The sequence below is a fragment of the Leucoraja erinacea genome, chromosome 1 (genome assembly GCF_028641065.1).
Source record: "Leucoraja erinacea ecotype New England chromosome 1, Leri_hhj_1, whole genome shotgun sequence".
NCBI lineage: Eukaryota > Metazoa > Chordata > Chondrichthyes > Rajiformes > Rajidae > Leucoraja > Leucoraja erinaceus.
Window position 1 is genome coordinate 63495517 of NC_073377.1, and position 20346 is coordinate 63515862.

General features: G+C 42.3%; 1 protein-coding gene across 1 annotated transcript in view; it reads left to right on the forward strand.

Annotated features, from left to right (window-relative positions):
- Window positions 1-18602, forward strand: part of ppat (phosphoribosyl pyrophosphate amidotransferase) — a 44893-nt gene extending 26291 nt beyond the window's left edge. The window contains exons 4-11 of the mRNA XM_055635726.1: window positions 1595-1707; window positions 7464-7609; window positions 11214-11292; window positions 12003-12154; window positions 12652-12779; window positions 14843-15064; window positions 15245-15365; window positions 16336-18602. Coding sequence (XP_055491701.1) covers window positions 1595-1707; window positions 7464-7609; window positions 11214-11292; window positions 12003-12154; window positions 12652-12779; window positions 14843-15064; window positions 15245-15365; window positions 16336-16514 — 1140 coding nt within the window. The 3' untranslated portion in view covers window positions 16515-18602. The remainder of the gene's footprint in view (window positions 1-1594; window positions 1708-7463; window positions 7610-11213; window positions 11293-12002; window positions 12155-12651; window positions 12780-14842; window positions 15065-15244; window positions 15366-16335) is intronic.
- Window positions 18603-20346: the final 1744 nt, after the last annotated feature.

The following is a 20346-nucleotide window of genomic DNA, read 5'->3' on the forward strand; positions in this document are numbered from 1 at the left end:
AACTACTCTTGTTATGAAGGCCAACATGCCATTCGCTTTTTTCACTGCCTGCTATACCTGCATGCTTACTTTCAGTGACTGATGAACAAGGACCCCCAGATCTTGTTGTACTTCCCCTTTTCCCAACTTGACACTATTCAGATAAAAACCTGCCTTCCTGTTTTTGCCACCAAAATGGATAACCTCACACTTATCCACATTAAATTGCATCTGCCCACTTACCCAACCTGTCCAAGTCACCCTGCATCCTCATAGCATCCTCCACAGTTCACAATGCCACCCAGCTTTGGGTCATCTGCAAATTTGCTAACGTTACTTTGAATCCTTTCATCTAAATCATTAATGTATATTGTAAATAGCTGTGGTCCCAGCACCGAGCCTTGCGGTACCCCACTAGTCACTGCCTGCCATTCTGAAAGGGACCTGTTGATCCCTACTCTTTGTTTCCTGTCTGTAACCAATTTTATATCCGTGTCCATACCCTATGCTCAATACCATGTTCTCTAATTTTGCCCACTAATTTTCTATGTGGGACCTTATCAAATGCTTTGTGAAAGTCCAGGTACACTACATCCAGTGGCTCTCCTTTGCCCATTTTCCTATTTACATCCTCAAAATTCTAGCAGATTGGTAACGCATGATTTCCCCTTCATAAATCAATGCTGACTCGGACCGATCCTGTTACTGCTATCCAAATGTGCAGCTATTTCATCTTTGATTGGAATAGAATTGTGAATCCAGAAGAGGAAAAGCAGGAGGAGAGGGAGGGAGGGGAGAAATAGGTAGGAGTGTGGGACATGGGAGGGAGGGGGGGGGAGAAAAAAGGGGAGTGTGGGGAAGAGAGGAGAGATTGTGTGGGTTGGAAGGAGCTTATCCAAAATTGGTGAATTTAATGTTCATACAATTCGGTTGTAAGCTACCCAAGTGGAATATGAGGTGCTGTTCCTCCAGTTTGTGTGTGGCCTCACTCTGGCATTGGAGGAGGCAAAGGACAAAGGTCAGTATGGAAATGGAAAAGAGAGTTAAAAAATACTAGCAAACTGGAGACCCAGTAGGCCTTGGCGGACCGAGTGCAAATGTTCAGTGAAACAGTTGCCAAGTCCATTTCTGACATAAGGGGGAAACCCACTTTTGTTTTTATCTCTGGCCTTTTTTCCAAACATGTGCCTATCTAAATCCCTCCCTCACCTGCATCCACCTATGACCTGCTACATTTTATCCTGCTTCTCCCTTCTAGCTTTCATATCACGCACATGCACACATCTTGCAGCAATGATAATGCAGCCTGTTGATTCTGGATTAGGCTAGGATACACACAATATCACTCCACTTAGCAAGTTCCGTTTGTGTGCATGATGCTGGAAATAAATTGCTGGTGTTCCAAGGCAAAATGATTTAAATCCAGGCGTTAAGAGAGACGAGGGTTGGGTGGAAAAATTTAAAACATTGAATGTTGTAGCTCCCTTTTTCTCCGTGTTCTCCCAGTGTAAGTAATAATAGTTTCAAGGCTTCCTATTGAATGGTGAAGTGACATTTTGCGCCTGTGTGTGTTACGAGTGGAATACAATAACTACCTTCTCAATTGATATTGCAGGTACTACGTCATGGGGTTGGCTTATCAACCAGCTCTGACAGTGAGCTTATTATGCAACTTCTAGCTCTGACCCCACCAAAGGAAGAAGCCGATACACCTGACTGGGTGGCCAGGTAGAGGAGACCATTTTCCAGAACATTTTTGCTTTATTTTGCAATAATTCAATATCTGTTTACACACACACACACACACAAAAAAAATAATGCATGTTGCTTTCCAGGATAAAACTTTTTTTTACGATAAATTAACATGAAATTGCAATATACTGAGGGTGGTAACAAAGTGGCAGTCTTTGATACTTTTTTAATGTACATAAATATCTCATAGTTTGTGCCTTATTTATTTGCCATGATTCTGAAAGATTATGCAGAGGGATAGACTTTTCACAATAATTTTTTCACATTTATATTTTGCTAATTTCACTTGTGCAACCCTAACACTAAATAAAATGTAAATTAAGTTTTATATGTGCAATAAAGAAATATCTGAATGCAATTATTAGAAATATTAAAAATGTCCAGAAATTATGGAATAATCATTTAAAATTAATCTAATATAGCTTGTTAAAGTTGCATAAAAGTAGTTCTCTTTAGTTGACAATGCTTGTTGAAGCAAGTTTTATCATGTAACTGAATGCCTCTAACTCAACATTCAGCAAGTAGAAACATTGTTAACTAACTCAAATATCTTCCCTACAGCAAATTGAGGTTCAGATCTATCTGGAGTTGCTACACATGCACTAGTGAACTTCAGTTTTGCAATACCATAGTTTAAACCCATGCAACTAGCATGATGCATGGTGTAATCTGTTTACATTATTCTTGATACAAAGCCTTGATGGGTGAGAAGTAACACCATGCTGGTTGTTCACAAAGATTATAATAATTATATGCACTTGTGAACAACAAAGATTTGCCATGAAATAGATACAAAATAATTATTGTAACTCGTGAATAAATGTAGTATGGAAAGCAAGAAGATTTATGAGCGCAGGTCTTGCAATATAAAGTGGACTTATTATTCGCAGTGTCTGACATAATGTTTAGAATACTCTCATTTAAAAATAGGGCTACACTCCATTTTCATTCCAGACATTTGAAAGGGGATTATTTGAAACATTTGTAAATGGTTCCGTGGCAAATCCACGGGGTGCTGATCGCAAGCTACTTGAATCGTATGGAATCGATCATAATACAGGTGCACAACCTTTTATCCGACAGCCTTGGGACCAGACACTTTTCGTAATTCAGATTTTGTCGGTCTTCAGAAAGGATTTTTTTTTGCGTAGATTTTAATGTCTGGCTCAGTGGTAGAGTGCTCAGCTCATATCCGCAAGGTCGCGAGTTTGCACCTCGATCCTGGCAGTTACTCGGTCGCGGGTTTGAGTCTTCAATGTCGTTTTTTTCTTGCAGAATAAATGTTTGTATGAAATGCAGTGTAGGAGAGGTGTACTGACTGTGTGGGCAGAACTTTGGAAGTGATTGCCCACCAGTCTAAAAAGCCGCTGTGTCTCCCTGTCCCTGGGATAGCAGGGGGCGATCAAACAGCACAATACCCCCCTCCCCCTCCAACTCCAGAGGAATCCTCTCCCCTATGGGCCGCTACGGCGACAAGTGGCAGTTCGGCCACAGCCCGAGTTGCGCCACCCCAAGAAAAAGACACCATCAGCTTCTGCCCCTACGTGTTCCTCTGGAGTTGGAGCGGGGCTGGGCTGGAGTTGCTGCTGGCTGTGGGTCTCTGGGATCTCCGTGCTTGCAGTGGGCCTGGGGGTCCCTGTCCCGTTGGTCCTGACGTCTCTGGTCACCCCCCTCGACTGGAGCTGAGACTGGGAACTGTACCGCCCTTGCCCCCTCCCTCTGCAACTGCAAACAACCCCACTCTCCTGCAAGGGCGGTACAGTTCCCGGAGGATAGCAGGTGGCCGGAGACGTCAGGACCAACAGGAACCCGATCCCCGATGGGCCCCTACGACGCCCCGAGCTGCGCCCCGTCATCCGCAACCCATGTTCCTCTGTAGTTGGAGCGGGGCTGGGCTGGGCTGCTGTTGGCTGTGGGTCTCTGGGATCTCCGTGCTTGCGGTGGGCCTGGTGGTCGACGTCCAATTGGTCCTGACGTCTCCGGTGACTGCACTGACCTGCTGGCTGCCTTCGCCGACGTGAAGACAGTACAAAGCCCCCGCGCCGGTGCGATGAGCGGGGAGTTGGAGAGGGGAGGGATGGGGTCACACACATGGCCGGGAAGCAGAGGGGTGTAGGTGGGGTGAAACTGAAGGGAGCGACAATTTGCTGCTGCCTGCACGCTAGTTAAAAAGTTCCCACGCACTGTGTATCGTGTCTACCGTGGGAACTTTTTAACTCAGTGGGCAGGTAGCAGCATATTGTCAATTATTAACCCTCCCGCGCAATGTACCCTCACCTTCTCTTTTATGAATGGGGATTTAGTTCCCCTTTCTTCGAGGACTGACCGGAGGTTCCGCTGTCACCTCTGCGGGCCGCCCTCGGTGAACGTCCTGTCTCCCTGTCCCTGGGATAGTAGGGGGCGATCAAACAGCACAATACCCCCTCCCCCTCCAACTCCAGAGGAATCCGCTCCCCGATGGGCCGCTACGGCGACAAGTGGCAGTTCGCCCACAGCCCGAGCTGCGCGACCCCAAGAACAAGACGTCCCTTGCGCACCATCAGCTTCTGCCCATACGGGGAGCGTGTTCCTCTGGAGTTGGAACGGGGCTGGGCTGGAGTTGCTGATCTGGGATCTCCGTGCTTGCAGTGAGCCTGGGGGTCGGTGTCCCGATGAGGGGGCGCAGCTCGGGGAACGGCTTCTGGTCCTGACGTCTCCGGTGAGTTTGCAGTTTTCCTCTGGAGTGGAGCTGGGCTAGCATGCGCTGGCTGTGGACTCTGGGATCTCAGTTGCAGTGCTGGGGGTCCCGGTGTCGCCGGTGCAATGGGACTGTGCGGCTAGCATCGCCGACTTGAAGACAGTGCAAAGCTCCCGCGCCGGTGCAATGAGCGGGGAGCTGGAGAGGGGAGGGAAGGGGCCACACACATGGCCGGGAAGCAGAGGGGTGTAGGTGGGGTGAAACTGAAGGGAGCGACAATCTGCTGCTGCCTGCACGCTGAGTTAAAAAGTTCCCACGCAAGACTCACGATACACTGTATCGTGAGTCTACCGTGGGAACTTTTTAACTCAGCGGGCAGGAAGCAGCATATTGTCAATTATTAACCCTCCCGCGCAATATACCCTCACCTTCTCTTTTATGAATGGGGATTTAGTTCCCCTTTCTTCGAGGACCGACCGGAGGTTCCGCTGTCACCTCTGCGGGCCGCCCTCGGTGAACGTTTTCAAGGACCTTTCTTCAAGGACCGAAAAAAATGTCCGCTATTCGGAGGTTTTCGTTATTTGAATCTTCGGATGAAAGGTTGTGCACCTGTACTCAAATTCACAAATTTTAATGTAATTGCCAAAGAGTAAATTTAGCATGCAAGTGAGCAAAATTAAAAGGCATTACTTTAGAATATATCTCCACTGTTTTGACTAAAAATGATTGAGAAAGGGGTCCCAAGAAGAATTACATGTGCACAACCTTTTATCCGAAAGCCTTGGGACCAGACACTTTTCGTAATTCAGAATTTTTCGGCTTTCGGAATGGAAGATTTTTAGCGTAGTGGTAGAGTGCTCGGCTCATATCCGCAAGGTCGCGAGTTTGCGCCTCGATCCCGGCAGTTACTCAATCGCGAGTTTGAGTCTTCAATGTAGTTTTTTCTTGCAGAATAGGAGAGAATAGGGAGGGTTAGGCTGGGATCATTCTCTGCGAGATGATCTTAGTGCGGGAGACAAGTGTAGGAGAGGTGTACTGACTGTGTGGGCAGAACTTTGGAAGTGATTGCCCACCATTCTCAAAAGCCGCTGTGTCTCCCTGTCCCTGGGATAGCAGGGGGCGATCAAACAGCACAATACCCCTCTCCCCCTCCAACTCCAGAGGAACCCGCTCCCCGATGGGCCGCTACGGCGACAAGTGGCAGTTCGCCCACAGCCCGAGCTGCGGCCCCTCATCCGCAACCCGGGTTCCTCTGGAGTCGGAGCGGGGCTGGGCTAGAGTTGTTGCTGGCTGTGAGTCTCTGGGATCTCCGTGCTTGCAGTGGGCCTGGGGGTCGGTGTCCCGATGAGGGGGCGCAGCTCGGGCTGTGGGCGAACTGCCACTTGTCACCGTAGCGGCCCATCGGGGAGCGGCTTCTGGTGGTCCTGACGTCTCTCAGCTCCTGTCCAGGGGGACGGCCGGAGACGTCAGGACCAACAAGAACCCGCTCCCCGATGCGCCGCTACAGCGACAAGTGGCAGTTCGCCCACAACTCGAGCTGCGCCCCCTCATCCGCAACCCGGGTTCCTCTGGAGTTGGAACGGGGCTGGGCTAGAGTTGCTGCTTGCTGTGAGTCTCCGGGATCTCCGTGCTTGCAGTCGGTGTCCCGTTGGTCCTGACGTCTCCGGTCACCCCCCTGGAATGGAGCTGAGACTGGGAACTGTACCGCCCTTGCCCCCTCCCTCTGCAACTGCAAACAACCCCATTCTCCTGCTCACCTGCAAGGGCGGTACAGTTCCCAGTCTCAGCTCCTGTACAGGGGGGTGGCCGGAGACGTCACAGCCCGAGCTGCGCCCCCTCATCCGCAACCCGGGTTCCTCTGGAGTTGGAGCGGGGCTGGGCTAGAGTTGCTGCTGGCTGTGAGTCTCTTGGATCTCCGTGCTTGCAGTCGGTGTCCCGTTGGTCCTGACGTCTCCGGTCACCCCCTAGAATGGAGCTGAGACTGGGAACTGTACTGCCCTTACCCCCTCCCTCTGCAACTGCAAACTACCCCACAGTTCCCAGTCTCAGCTCCTGTACAGGGGGGTGGCCGGAGACGTCACAGCCCGAGCTGCGCCCCCTCATCCGCAACCCCAAGACCAAGACGTACTTTGCACACCATCAGCTTCGGTCCCTACGGGGAGCGTGTTCCTCTGTAGTTGGAACGGGGCTGGGCTGCTGCTGGCCGTGGGTCTCTGTGATCTCCGTGCTTGCAGTGGGCCTGGAGGCCGGTGTCTCGTTGGTCCTGACGTCTCCGGTGACTGGCACTGGCTCCGACGTGAAGACAGTGCAAAGCCCCCGCGCCGGTGCAATGGGCGGGGAGCTGGAGAGGGGAGGGAAGGGGTCACACACATGGCCGGGAAGCAGAGGGGTGTAGGTGGGGTGAAACTGAAGGGAGCGACAATCTGCTGCTACCTGCCCGCTGAGTTAAAAAGTTCCCACGCAAGATTCACGATACACTGTGTATCGTGTCTACCATGGGAACCTTTTATAACTCAACGGGCAGGCAGCAGCAGATTGTCAATTATTAACCCTCCCGCGCAATATACCCTCACCTTCTCTTTTATGAATGGGGATTTAGTTCCCCTTTCTTCGAGGACCGACCGGAGGTTCCGCTGTCACCTCTGCGGGCCGCCCTCGGTGAACGTTTTCAAGGACCATTTTTCAAGGACCGAAAAAATGTCCGCTATTCAGAGCTTTTCGTTATTTGGAACTTCGGATAAAAGGTTGTGCACCTGTAATTAAAAAAAAAAGCCAAAAGGTAAATACTGCTGAAATTGTAAATCGGAACAAAACAGAAAATGGTGGGAATACCCAAGAGGTCAGGTGGAATTTGTCAAGTGAGGAACAATAAAAGTTTCATATTTTATGAACTTTTCTTGGTTTATATAGATTGAACGATGACAATTTTTTAAAAAGCAGACTTGAAATCTGAAATAAAAAATGCAGAAAAATTATCAGATTCCTCTGGAAAAAGAGGGAGAACTAGTGAAGAGAGAAAAATAGTTTTAAACCCAAATCTGATCTTCATTTCTAGGATTAGAAATTTGATGACTGCAACATCTACCTCTTACTCAATACTGATTATGTATAAAGATGTCATCTATGCGGTCCGTGATCCTTATGGAAATCGTCCCTTGTGCATTGGCTGCCTTGTACCGGTTTCAAAGATGCAGAGTTCAAGTAAGATACATTTTGTTCAGAATTAAAACTTGTCTTGTGGTTTTTATTTTTTTTAATGAAATGTGTAAAGGGAAAATGTCAATTTCTTATGTCTAGCTTTCTTCCCCAGCCCCCTCCCCATCTAATCCGCTACAATCAGTCTGAAGAAGGGTCTCGACCTAAAACATCACCTATCCATGTTCTTCATGTTCTTGAGTTACTCTCGCACTTTGGGTCCTTTTCTCATTTATAAAACAAATGCCAAACTTGATTTTAAAATTCAGACTTCACTCCTGTTCCCAAGTTGCAGGAAAATCCGTTACAATTTTATTTTGTGATACAGTGGGGAAACAGGCCCTTTGACCCACCAAGTCTGCCCGTCCAACACTATTCACCCATACACTAGTTCTATATCATCCCAGTTTTACATTCTACACTCTAGAGGTTATTTTCTGGCCAACTAACCTACAAACCTGCACATCTTTGGGACATGAAAGGAAACTGGAGCACCCGGAGAACACCCATGTGATCACAGGGAGGACGTGCAAACTCTGTACAGACAACGCCCATGATCAGGATCAAACTCGGGTGTCTGGTGCTGAAAGGCAGCAATTCTACTGCTGCTTCAAGTGAAAATAAAAAGTTCTTCTACCAAGTCCAGTGTATATCAGAATCAGTAAGTGTGATGTAGTGAGTGTTGGGATGTTCAAATTTTGTATATTCGAATCACTTGATACGATTGGGTCCCCACTTTTACTTGAAGCATGCCGGTAGGGACTCTGGTGATATTAAATTGACCCTATTCATGATGCTAAATGTACATATTTTTTAAATTCTTAATGAGAACATGCTTGCACCTTTTGTCTTTCCATTCCATTATGGGCTTTATTGTTTCAAACATCATTGAAGGGAATTTGGAATTGAATAACTTTATAAAATGTTGGTTGCTTCATCTTATTTGTGAGAAAGCTTAAAAAGACTATAAAAAATATTTCCTGATTAGACAGGGGGTAATGATTTAGTGACTGACCAACATGATATTATTCCTTGGATGAATATTTCCAATTCATAGTAGTAACGTAACCTTTTGCATGTATGACGTGTCGGATTAGTCATATTCATCTCGGAGGGAATGGCAGGATATAGTATCCATGGGGGAAATCTTGGGACAGGATGACAAAATAAATTGAGAAAGAAGCCCAGATTACTCTGGTATGAAGCATGATAAAGTATTCATTCTCCATGCAATTTCTCTGAACAGTCGGGCGAGCAAAGGCCACGGTGAGGTATAAAATATTGACATAAGTTCAAAGCCTCTCTGGAAGCTTTGGACATCAGGAATATGTGAAACACCGATTTTCCGTTTCAAAGGGCTGAGTCGCACATAAGGACTGCCCGAGTCTTTTCTGGTCCAGCATTAGAGTACCACTACAAAAAAAAGTATAACTAACTTGTGATTTAGTTACTCTAAAATCATTAACTGTAATAGTCTGCTCTCTTATCGGAGATTCCATCATGGAGATAAGCTGTTCATTACCCAGGAAAGCTTACAATAAATTATGCTTGATTTTAAAAGTCAGTCAAGCTTCCACTTTTCAAAGGTTATGATCTGGTTAACCACTACTGTCAACATGTGCTCTGTCTCCTTCCCCAACTAAAAATTTGAGCTGTAGCAGATGGTTCCAAGACAAGGTAATAATTGAGGTTACCAAGTAGTTGAGATATCACAAAAGGAACGATTTACAAGTGATCACACTAACAAATAAAGTTCATTATGAAGCAGTGATTAATATTGCACTTTATTAATTGTGTTCATTTTTTCTTGCATTGAATAACATTGAACTGGTAAGGTGTCAAGGAACAATGGAGGAATTGATGCTTAGAACATTCAGCCGTGCAAGTGAAAATTATCAAGCAGAAAGAATAGTGAGTTATGTTGTGCAGATCCTGGGAACAAAAAATAACACATACTGCTGGATATACTCAACAGGTCAGACAGCATTTGTGGAGAAAGACTCGATTAACAATTAAAGGTTGTTAACTTTTCATTGTTGTCCTCATGCAAAGTTAAAGCTCTGTTCTGGTCAAAGTAGCCTTTATTGTCATTCAGACCTTGCAGTCTGAACAAAATTTTGTTACCATGCAGTCCTACATATAGTAAAAATGACAAAAACACACAATAAACGCAAATTAACATCCACCATATTCACCAGGCACCTCCTCACTGTGATGGAAGGCAAAAGTCTTAAGTCTTTGTCTCATCCCTTCTTATTCTCCCTCTGGGCTGAGGCGATCCAGGCTTCGGATGTTGTGACCCCACCCGGTGATGGTATGTAATGTCAGTCCCACGTCTGAATCCGAGCTCCGCGAACGGGCCGGTTCAACTCCGCGGCCCGGGGTGGTCAAAGCCGCCGATGCTGCGGCCCTCCAGTCCAGCGGACACAGCTGTTGTCGCGGGAACTCTGGAGAACAGGTCACCAACCTGGGACCTGCGAACTTCGACGTTAAAACGGGATGTGAAGAGTCCTGGTTAAGCCTAAGTAGGTGGCCTTGGCAGAAGTTTGGGGAATAAAGGATAGAAATTGTCTACGATACCAGAGTGATACAGTGATGAAACAGGCCCTTTGGCCCAACTCCCCCACACTGGCCAACATGTCCCAGCTACACTAGTCCCACTTGCCTGCGCTTGGTCCATAAAAAGTGGGAAAAAGTTTGACTTGGAGGACTTCCTATCAGACAATTCAAAGGTATTTTATTGTCACATGTACCAATTAAGGCGAATTACCATACAGCCATATGAAAAAATAAATGCAACAAGACACAAATAAAAATTAACACAAACATCCACCACAGCGGATTCCCCACATTCCTCACTGTGATGGAAGGCAAAAAAGTCCAATCCTTTTCTTCTTTATTTCTCCCGTCAGGGAGATCAAAGCTCCCGCAGCCAGCGGTCGAAGCCCTTGCGTCGGGGCGGTTTAAACATCCAACAAATTGGAGTTCTTGATATGGGTCTCTGACCAGAGACCTCGGGCTCCGTGATGTTAATTCTGCAAGCACCCAGGGTCGATCCCTGGCAAAGGGATTGCGGGCTCTGCGATGTTAAAGTATTGTAGGCTCCCTGCGGTGGAGCTCTCAAAAGTCAGTCTCCAGCAAAGGCCGCCAACTCCTCGATGTTGGGCCGCAGTCCGGACGGAGATACGATACGGAACAAAATCTCATCTCCATCGCGGTTAGGGATTAGAAAAAGTTTCCCCCACCCCCACATAAAACAAGCTAAAGAACACTAAAAACGTACATTTAACACATTATTTAAACACAGAAGGAAAGGAGACTGACGGTTTGTGAGGCAGCTATTGCTGGCGCCACCCGGTGGTTATTGATTTGACAACAGGTAATTTAAGGTTTGACAAAGGTTAAGGTTGAAGAGGCTTAGAAGGGCATTTTATTGCCTCATTAGACAGGCAGGTTTACAGTCTTATAAAAGTAGTAGTGCTTTCATTTAAGATCAAACATTGCTGTTGAAGTTGAATTTAATTTAATTGAATTTTTTAATGTCAAATTTAGAAATTTAACAATAGTCAGAATTTTGGGGATAATTTTGTGCTTTATCTTTTGAATGTAGGAGAACCAGATATTGAAACAGAACCTGAAGGATGGGTGGTTTCTTCGGAATCGTGCAGTTTCCAATCTATTGGGGCTAGGTAAGGCATTAATAAAAGCAGCAGGGGTTTTAATACAAATACATAAACGTTAATTTGATTAATTTGTTAATTTGATGCATCTGCAGGCTTGTAGCTTGCCTATCTTACTTAACATCAAAATTACAGTTTGTATTATTTAAAATAATCCTCTGCATTCTGTCTAAAAAAAACAATACTAACACTAGGTACATTTTCAGAGCATTTTTTTTTCATTTCAGGATAGTTTAAATGTACTTTGGGACTATACACTTATGAAGTGTAGTGATTTAAAAAAAACCCCATCATAGTAAAGTCTAGAAAGTATTTTCACAAATTTTGAGTGGTATGTCGGGTTCAAGGTTTCACGGTCAGTTTATTGTCACATGTACCAATTAAGGTACAGTGAAATTTGAGTTGCCATACTAAGTGAAAAACAACAAGTCACACAACCACATAAGTTAACATAAACATCCACACAGTGGATTCCACGTTCCTCACTGTGATGGAAAGCATTAAAGTTCAATCTTCCTCTTTCATAATGTCTGATGATCAAGCTACGCTGTTGTAAAGGTGATTGGAGCAATTAATGCAGCTGGTCTTCAGGAATACTTTTATATTTCCCTGTAATTTATATTTGACATTACTGCCTTGGTGCCATTTATAATTTTTAAGTGAAGTTCGGAATATTGATATTTAGTAAAATGTTATTATTATTATTTTTGTTTTTCCAGATATTATCGTGAAATATTACCAGGGGAAATAGTACAAATCTCTAAGAATGGAATAAAGACACTTGATGTCGTACCAAGGGCTGGGGGAGATCCGCCTGCATTCTGTATCTTTGAGTATGTCTATTTTGCCAGACCTGATTCCATTTTTGAAGGTAATTATGAACTTTTAGCAAAATTCTTTGGAGAATCATTTAATTTTTCATATGGATACAGTTATAAAATATAATCTGCTGTAGTTAGTAAATTAGGTTTTTAAAACTTGGTAATAATTGTCACTTGCGTTAATGCAAGTTGCCCTTCAAATGATCATAAATGCAATCTGAATATACTTACCTGCTGTAGTAATTATATTTTAGCTTGTGCCACTTTTAATAATTCTGTTTATAATCACAATGGTCTTGTGACTAAAACCTTATTGACATTACAGCTTGCATTTATTGTCATGACATCTTACTAAAACCTTCTTTTCCAATGTAAACTGTCACACAAACCTTTTTTTAACAAATGTTTTTTTTAATTGCCTTTTTAAAACAATTTATGGCAAATAAACATTGTTATCACAATTTTGTTCCTTGTTTTTGCATTTTATATTATATCAGTGTAGCTGTGTGGTAGTCATTTGTATATCATTTTCCTTTTGATTCATAAGGACAGATGGTGTATACAGTTAGGCAGCGTTGCGGGCGGCAACTTGCTATTGAGGCACCTGTTGATGCAGACTTAGTCAGCACAGTTCCAGAATCAGCAACACCAGCAGCACTTGGTTACGCACAAGAGGTATGTAGAAGTTCCAGACTCACAACCCAGTCATCAAAGGAAGTCCAATTAGACTTTTAAAACTATAAAACATCAGAGCAGGTTTAAAATAAATTATAGAAACAATATTCTATTATTAATCGTACCACAAACTTCATGATTTTGCAATCTGAATTATATATTTTGACTTGCTTGACTTCAATGTGAACACCCTTGGGCGCTTCAGCCTCTCCTTGTTATTTTAGTATCTTATCATTTGTACCATTCATTCCATGAATCTGTTTTGTATTTTCTAACTCCTTCCCAAAAGGTAGTGTACAGAAATGAATACGTCAAATTGGGGTTTTCTGAAGAGCTCATATAGCAATTTACTCCTGTGCTGTCTTTTATTAATAAAGCCGTGAATTCTGCATACTTTTTTAAATGGCCTGTTTGAACTGTCCTCTTTACAAGAACATGTTTGCATTCCTCGATCTCTCTCATCCTGTATCTTTTTTTAAATTGTATAATTTAATTTCAATTACTGTTTATTCTTCCCAAAATGCTTATTTTCTCTCTTTGAATTTAATCTGTTTTTAACATTTTCATTAGTATTTTGATGTGATTCTGACTCGATTACTATCTTCAGTGTTCACGATGTTTCACAATTACTTCACCAACAAACTGCAGTCATGCCCTGTAGATTGAAATTCAATTCAATAATCTAAAAAGAACTGCACCTAATGTTAATCTCATCAGCAACATTTAAATCGGTTATCAGAATTTGTCTTTTTTAAAGTACCAATGGGTAACATGAAGGGTCTCGACCCAAACTTTTTATAGGGGGACAATCGAGAGCACATTAACCAACGGCATCACTTCCTGGTTCGGGAGCTGCAAGGCGTACGAACGGCACCAACTTGACAGGATTGTGAAGACCACCAGCAGGATTATTGGTGCTCCACTCCCTTTCTTACTGGACATATACAGGAAGAGATGTATCAACAGAGCCATCTCCATCATCAAAGACCCCTACCACCCATCACATCACATATTCTCCATCCTGCCATCTGGGAAGAGTACAGGAGCATTAGCTGCAAAACCAGCAGGATGCTCCTCAGCTTCTTCCCGCAGGCTATAAGACTGATAAACGGACTTAACCCCCTGCCAAAGTATCGCACACCAACCATCAACCTGGACACACTGCAGCAGCTGTCGATCGGAACGCCTGTTGATGTTTAGTAGAGTGTTTAATTTAATTTGTTCATGATATATGTATTTTTATTTCTATTTATTTGTTGTTATTTGTACTGCACACTGAATGGACACTGGTTGAGCAACGTTTTTTTGTTTCCTCTGGGTATGTGAGTACTCAGGAAAATGACAATAAAGATATACTGATACTGATACTGAAACGTCACCTATTCCTTCGCTCCATAGGTGCTGCTTCACCCGATGTTTCTCCAGCATTTTTGTCTACCTTCTTATTTATTTCTCATCGCTTTGTTTTATCTTTTGGATTTGCAGTTAATTAAAGGTGTTATCTAGATAGTTTGTCAGTGATATGCCATTTACACTTTATATACAACTGACAACATATAAAAAAGTGAAGATTTAGCAATTAATCATATCTACTTATTCTACTTAATTCATTTATATTTGGCAGTATTACCGCATTTGAATATTTTGGTAATCAAAATACAAAAATCACAGATTTTTTATATTTACTGAAGTGCACACAATAATGAAACTTAATTTGAGTTGAAAGTCAGCATTTACCCCTGTTTTCTGACTTAAAAAAAAATCTAAGTCTACCAAGTCTCAGTAACCCTTTTCTGTTACGAGGTCAAAATACCTCATTAATTTTGAATTGTTACACTTTGGCTGTGTAACACTGCAGTATCATAGGTGCAGTATCAGTTGGTTTCAGTGACTCAAATATTTGTAAAGGCTTCCCCAAATAATAAATTAACACTCTTAAGGAAAAAAGGAATTATTCTCCCTCTCCTGGCTGTTAATTCAAGTACCATAATAATCAAGAATCCTTTTGAGATAATCAAGTGGTATTTGGGTGGTGGTTTTCTCATTGTTTCTTCTCTTTACAGGCAGGACTACCTTATGTAGAAGTACTATGTAAAAATCGTTATGTGGGCAGAACTTTCATTCAACCAAATACAAGATTGCGTCAACTTGGAGTGGCACAGAAATTTGGAACCTTGAGTGACAATTTTGTTGGAAAACGGATTGTGCTAATAGATGATTCGATTGTACGTGGAAATACAATTTCTCCAATTATTAAAGTCTTAAAGGAAGCCGGTGCCAAAGAGGTAAAGGATGCCTTGGGAGATGTTACTTTTTTTTTTAATGTAGTCCCGGTCATACTACTGAAGAATATGAAATTGCAAAAATAATTTACCAATGATATCAATGTTTAATAGCTTATGTGCTTTACTTAGCTTTCAAAATGATGACTTGCTTTTCTAAATGTTATCAAAATGCTTTTGTAGGTACACATTCGTGTGGCTTCGCCTCCAATACGATTCCCTTGTTACATGGGAATCAACATTCCAACAAAAGAAGAACTGATTGCCAATAAACCAGAATTTGAAGATCTTGCAGGATATTTAGGTTTGACAAATTATTATACTTTATGGCAAAGCACGTAGCTCAACAGTCTGTTAACAACATAGCAGAATTCCCATTGTTTTACAGGAGTTAATTGGGTATGAAGTAATGCCATTTGACTGGATTTTATTTTTAGATCCGGTGCACTGCCTAGGAAACATCCTTCATCGACACATTGATACTGATGCAGTATCTTAACCTGAAACGTCGCATCTTTTGCCTCCACAGCTGCTACTTGATCTACTGAGTTCTACAAGTATTCTATTTTTGTTACAGATTCTAGCATCAGTAGTGTATGTTTCCTATTCCAGTTTAGTTTTTGATCCTGGAAAATATTGGAATGGGAGTTTTGATGGTAAGAGCTGCCTGGAGGAAAGGAAATGGAGGAATATTAATTATAAAATATAAACATTAATCTCCATTTTCTTGCCTAGAAAAAGCTTTGTTACATTTGTTTAATATATCATTTTGAATGATACTGAAAATGATTTTAAAATCAGTAAGACAAATGAATCGTTGCATGCCTTATGTTACAGTGAAATAACCCATGTTATTGTTGGTGAAGGTGCCTTGTTTATATTGTGTTGTTTAATGATTTCTTTGCAAATGTGAGGGAGGGCACCCTCCAAGGGCATGAAGGTCAATGTGAACATGCATGTATTTTCTTGTAAATGTATCCAAATAACCAATTCTGTTGGAGTTTTATATACAATTTTTCTCTGAATATTTCTTATTCTGATATAGGGTATAGACAATATTGAGACTTTCATTAGTTCTTAATTATAATTATATAATCCTTTTTAGTAAAATGCTTTAATTTCTGCTGACTTCTTTCGTTCATATTGTATGATTTCTATCATGGAAAGTGCTGTAGCTTTGATTTATGTAGTTATAATAAAATTACTTAACAGATTGCAACTTCACAAAGCTTTTGCATAATAAACATGTCTCTTAAATGTCTTTTGTTTTGAAGGTGCAGATAGCGTGGTTTATCTCTCTGTTGATGGACTGCTATCTTCTGTACAACAGGGAATTAAGATGCAAACAAATTCCATACTAAACAATACAGGAAATGACAAAAAATCAGTGAGGCAAATGGGTCACTGTACAGCCTGTCTCACAGGAAAGTATCCCGTGGAGCTTGAATGGTAAAGTTGCTTATGTAGTTATTATTCAGTACATTTATTTTTGCAGATTTTTTAATTTCCTCAAAGAATGTGCTCGGGTTAGCATCTACGTCAAAGAATGTGCTCAACATCTCAATATCTTTTGTCAGTCAGTTGAATGTTTTATTCACCTTACAGGTAATTCCAACCATTCTTGGTGGTGCCAGAATTATTTACATTATGCACACACAAATCTGTATCCTCAATTACATCCTCCTTGCACTTCTATACTGCCTAGGCTGAGTGCATCACATCATTGTAGAATTTTTACAGATCTTCCTTGTTTCAGGAGAATGGATTTATTTGAAGTAATTCTATCAACAAAGAACTGCAATTTCAGTTGTCTTAAATATTTTAGAAATTATGGCATAAAAATTATTAAACTTACAGAGCAAATCAAGTATGGAATGATCTTGGATAATGCTTGTATATATTTTACCTTCATTGGTTTGTTTCAATTTCTAATGGTAACATATTGCAATATAGCTTGTCATGGATACTAATGGGAGGATAGAAACATAGAAACTAGGTGCAGGAGTAGGCCAATTCGCCCTTCGAGCCTGCACCGCCATTCATTATGATCATGGCTGATCATCCAACTTAGTATCTTGTACCTGCCTTCTCTCCATACCCCCTGATACCTTTAGCCACAAGGGCCACATCTAACTCCCTCTTAAATATAGCCAATGAACTGGCCTCAACTACTTTCTGTGGCAGAGAATTCCAGAGATTCACCACTCTCTGTGAAAAATGTTTTTCTCATCTCGGTCCTAAAAGATTTCCCCCTTATCCTTAAACTGTGACCCCTTGTTCTGGACTTCCCCAACATCAGGAACAATCTTCCTGCATCTAGCCTGTCCAACCCCTTAAGAATCCCTCTATAAGATCCCCCCCTCAATCTTCTAAATTCTAGCGAGTACAAGCCGAGTCTATCCAGTCTTTCTTCATATGAAAGTCCTGACATCCCAGGAATCAGTCTGGTGAACCTTCTCTGTACTCTCTCTATGGCAAGAATGTCTTTCCTCAGATTAGGATACCAAAACTGTATGCAATACTCCAGGTGTGGTCTCACCAAGACCCTGTACAACTGAAGTAGAACCTCCCTGCTCCTATACTTTTGCTGTGAATGCTAACATACCATTCACTTTCTTCACTGCCTACTGCACCTGCATGCCTACTTTCAATGACTGGTGTTGCGTAACATGGCACCAGATCAAAGTGCGGTTGGGTGAAGGAAGTTTCATGACAAACTCAATTTTATTTTTAAGTGCAAGACTTCATTCAGTTGAGTTAAACATTTATTGTACATTTTGCGTTCAAATACTCTTATACTGACTGCTCGCTAATTCATTATCTACTCAAATTGCCAAAGGCTGCGACACAGTTTAAAAGTAGTTAACTCAGTGGAAGTGGCCATTTAATTTTAATATACAACTGGCTGTTCTATAAATAAAATCAATGTGTTTTTTGTTTTCGATTACAATAATTTTTCTCACATGGTGAAGTAAAACCTTCAATTTCCTGTATTTTTGATTTTAGAATATTAGTTATCAATCATTGTACATTAAGAATGTAATGGTGTCTTTGTCTTATATGAAGATTACTTTCATATGAAAGATGTAGATAGTGGGCTCAACTCGCCTCCCCATAATGCTGAAGCTTTCCAAGTTAATTTTGTCCCATAATCATTACTGATAATTAATTGACAAAATAATTCTAATTCTTACTTTTAGAACTCCTGGAAGTCCAATTTTTGTTTAATGCATCATGTTTCGATTTATCTGTAAGACAAAATGAAATCAATTTTTATTTTCTGACTGTAAATCACTTTGCATTTCAATATTATGTCTTTAAGCATTAATTGGACATATTGAACACATGGTGGAAAATTGTAAATTGTAATTTTTGTTCTGCATAACAATATGTAAAACATTTAACTCCATCCTCTTGGTCTGAACAATGCTCAGGATGGCATCAGATGTGTATGTATACAATTCTGTCCATTATTATGAATGAATATGAAAGTGAATAGTTTTTTTATTAAAAAGTTTGATCTTTTTGTATGTGAATAATACTCTGGTCTCATGTGGAAATTTACATAAAAAAATATTTAAATGCTTGAAAAACAATAGGTAAATGAACACCTTCGAAAGAAAATGACAGTCAATTATTGATCTCATCGATGAGAAGCCATTTATTTCAGATATACAAATGTATGACGGGCTTAGTATTATGGGGGGTGGCAGTGCAGTATGTGGAGAATTTAGATTATCGGGTGTACTATCTATTCGGGTAAAATGTGAAACCATGAGATTGTCTAGTCCCATAAACAAATGGTACTATTCAAGAACAGCAACAAACCCAACCCCAATATCTTGATGCAATTTAAGCCTCAACTGTTGCTATATTTATTTTAATAGCAATATTTTCCTAGCAATAGCAGTGTTGTATTTCAAACCAGAGAGCAAGGAAGGAAGGATGGCTTAAACTGCACGTATTTTAATGAAGGGACCTGACAGGTAACGCAGATGAGCTTTGGGCTTGGATAAGTACGAGCGACTAGGACATTGTAGCCATGACTGAAACCTGGTTAACAGAGGAGCAGGACTGGTAGCTCATTATTCCAGGTTACAGGAGCTTCAGGAGAGATGGGTCCGGGAAAAACAGGAGGGGGGAGGTTGCATTGTTCGTTAAGGAGGATGTCATGGCTGTGTTCAGAGGTGACATTACGAATGCTTCATCTAGTGAGGCTATATGGGTGGAGCTGAGGAATAAGAAAGGGATGATCACCTTGTTGGGGTGTACTGCAGATCCCCAAAATGGTCAACAGGAACCAGAAGAACAAACGTGGCAGGATTTTGCAGACAGCTGCAGGTGAAATAAGGTTGTATTAGGGGGTTTTAACTTTCTCAATATAGACTGGGAAAATCATAGCGTGAAGGGTTTAGATGGGGTGCAATTCCTCAAAAGTGTTCAGGAGAGTTTTCTTAAGCAGTATGTGGAGTCCCTCACACATGAGAGGATAGATAGATGGATGGATGGATAATCCAGCGTTGCCCTCTCGTGTGGGGGACCCCCACATCTAGTATTGGGAAAGGCAAGTTAATGAAGTCTGTGTGGAGCCTTTTCAGGGCTCAAAATTAACGGTTGCCATTGGCCACCAAACGTCCCGCCGGGCAACCTAAAAGTTGTCATTTTGCCCAGCTTGGCAAGCACCCGGGACACCTGCCAATCAACTAAGAGCGGGCCCCCCTCTCTTTGTCTCTCTCCATCTCCGCCCGCCCTCCGTTTCCGTGTCCAGGCTGCCGTGTGTCTGCTCTCCGCTCTCTGGCCGCTACTCATCTGCCGGCATGGCCGGCCGCCTTGCACATGCGCGCAACCACGGCCAGCACATCATTGGCCGCCCTTCAGATGCGAACCTCCACGGCAACTGGTCGGCGCCGGGCACTTTCTCCCTCCCTTTGCATTGTGGGAGATCTGGCCGCCATTGCTGTCCGGTCGCCGCGTCACCACAACCGCTGAAAACCAATGCAGAATCACTCCTTGGAGCTGGAGTAACTCTTGCTTCTGGTTTCCTGGTCCTCCAAAAATATTCTAAATGGAATTTAAACTGGAGGTGGTGGAGGGTCCATCACCAAACTCTTAAAAATAACAGCTCATTGCACTTTATCTGTTTATTTATTGTGTGTATATATATGGTCTATGGTATATAAACACACTGAACTTTTATCTCCTGTTCTGTATTATGGTTACATATTCTGTGTTGCTGCAGCAAGCAAGAATTGTCCTATCTGGGACAAATGACAATAAAACACTCT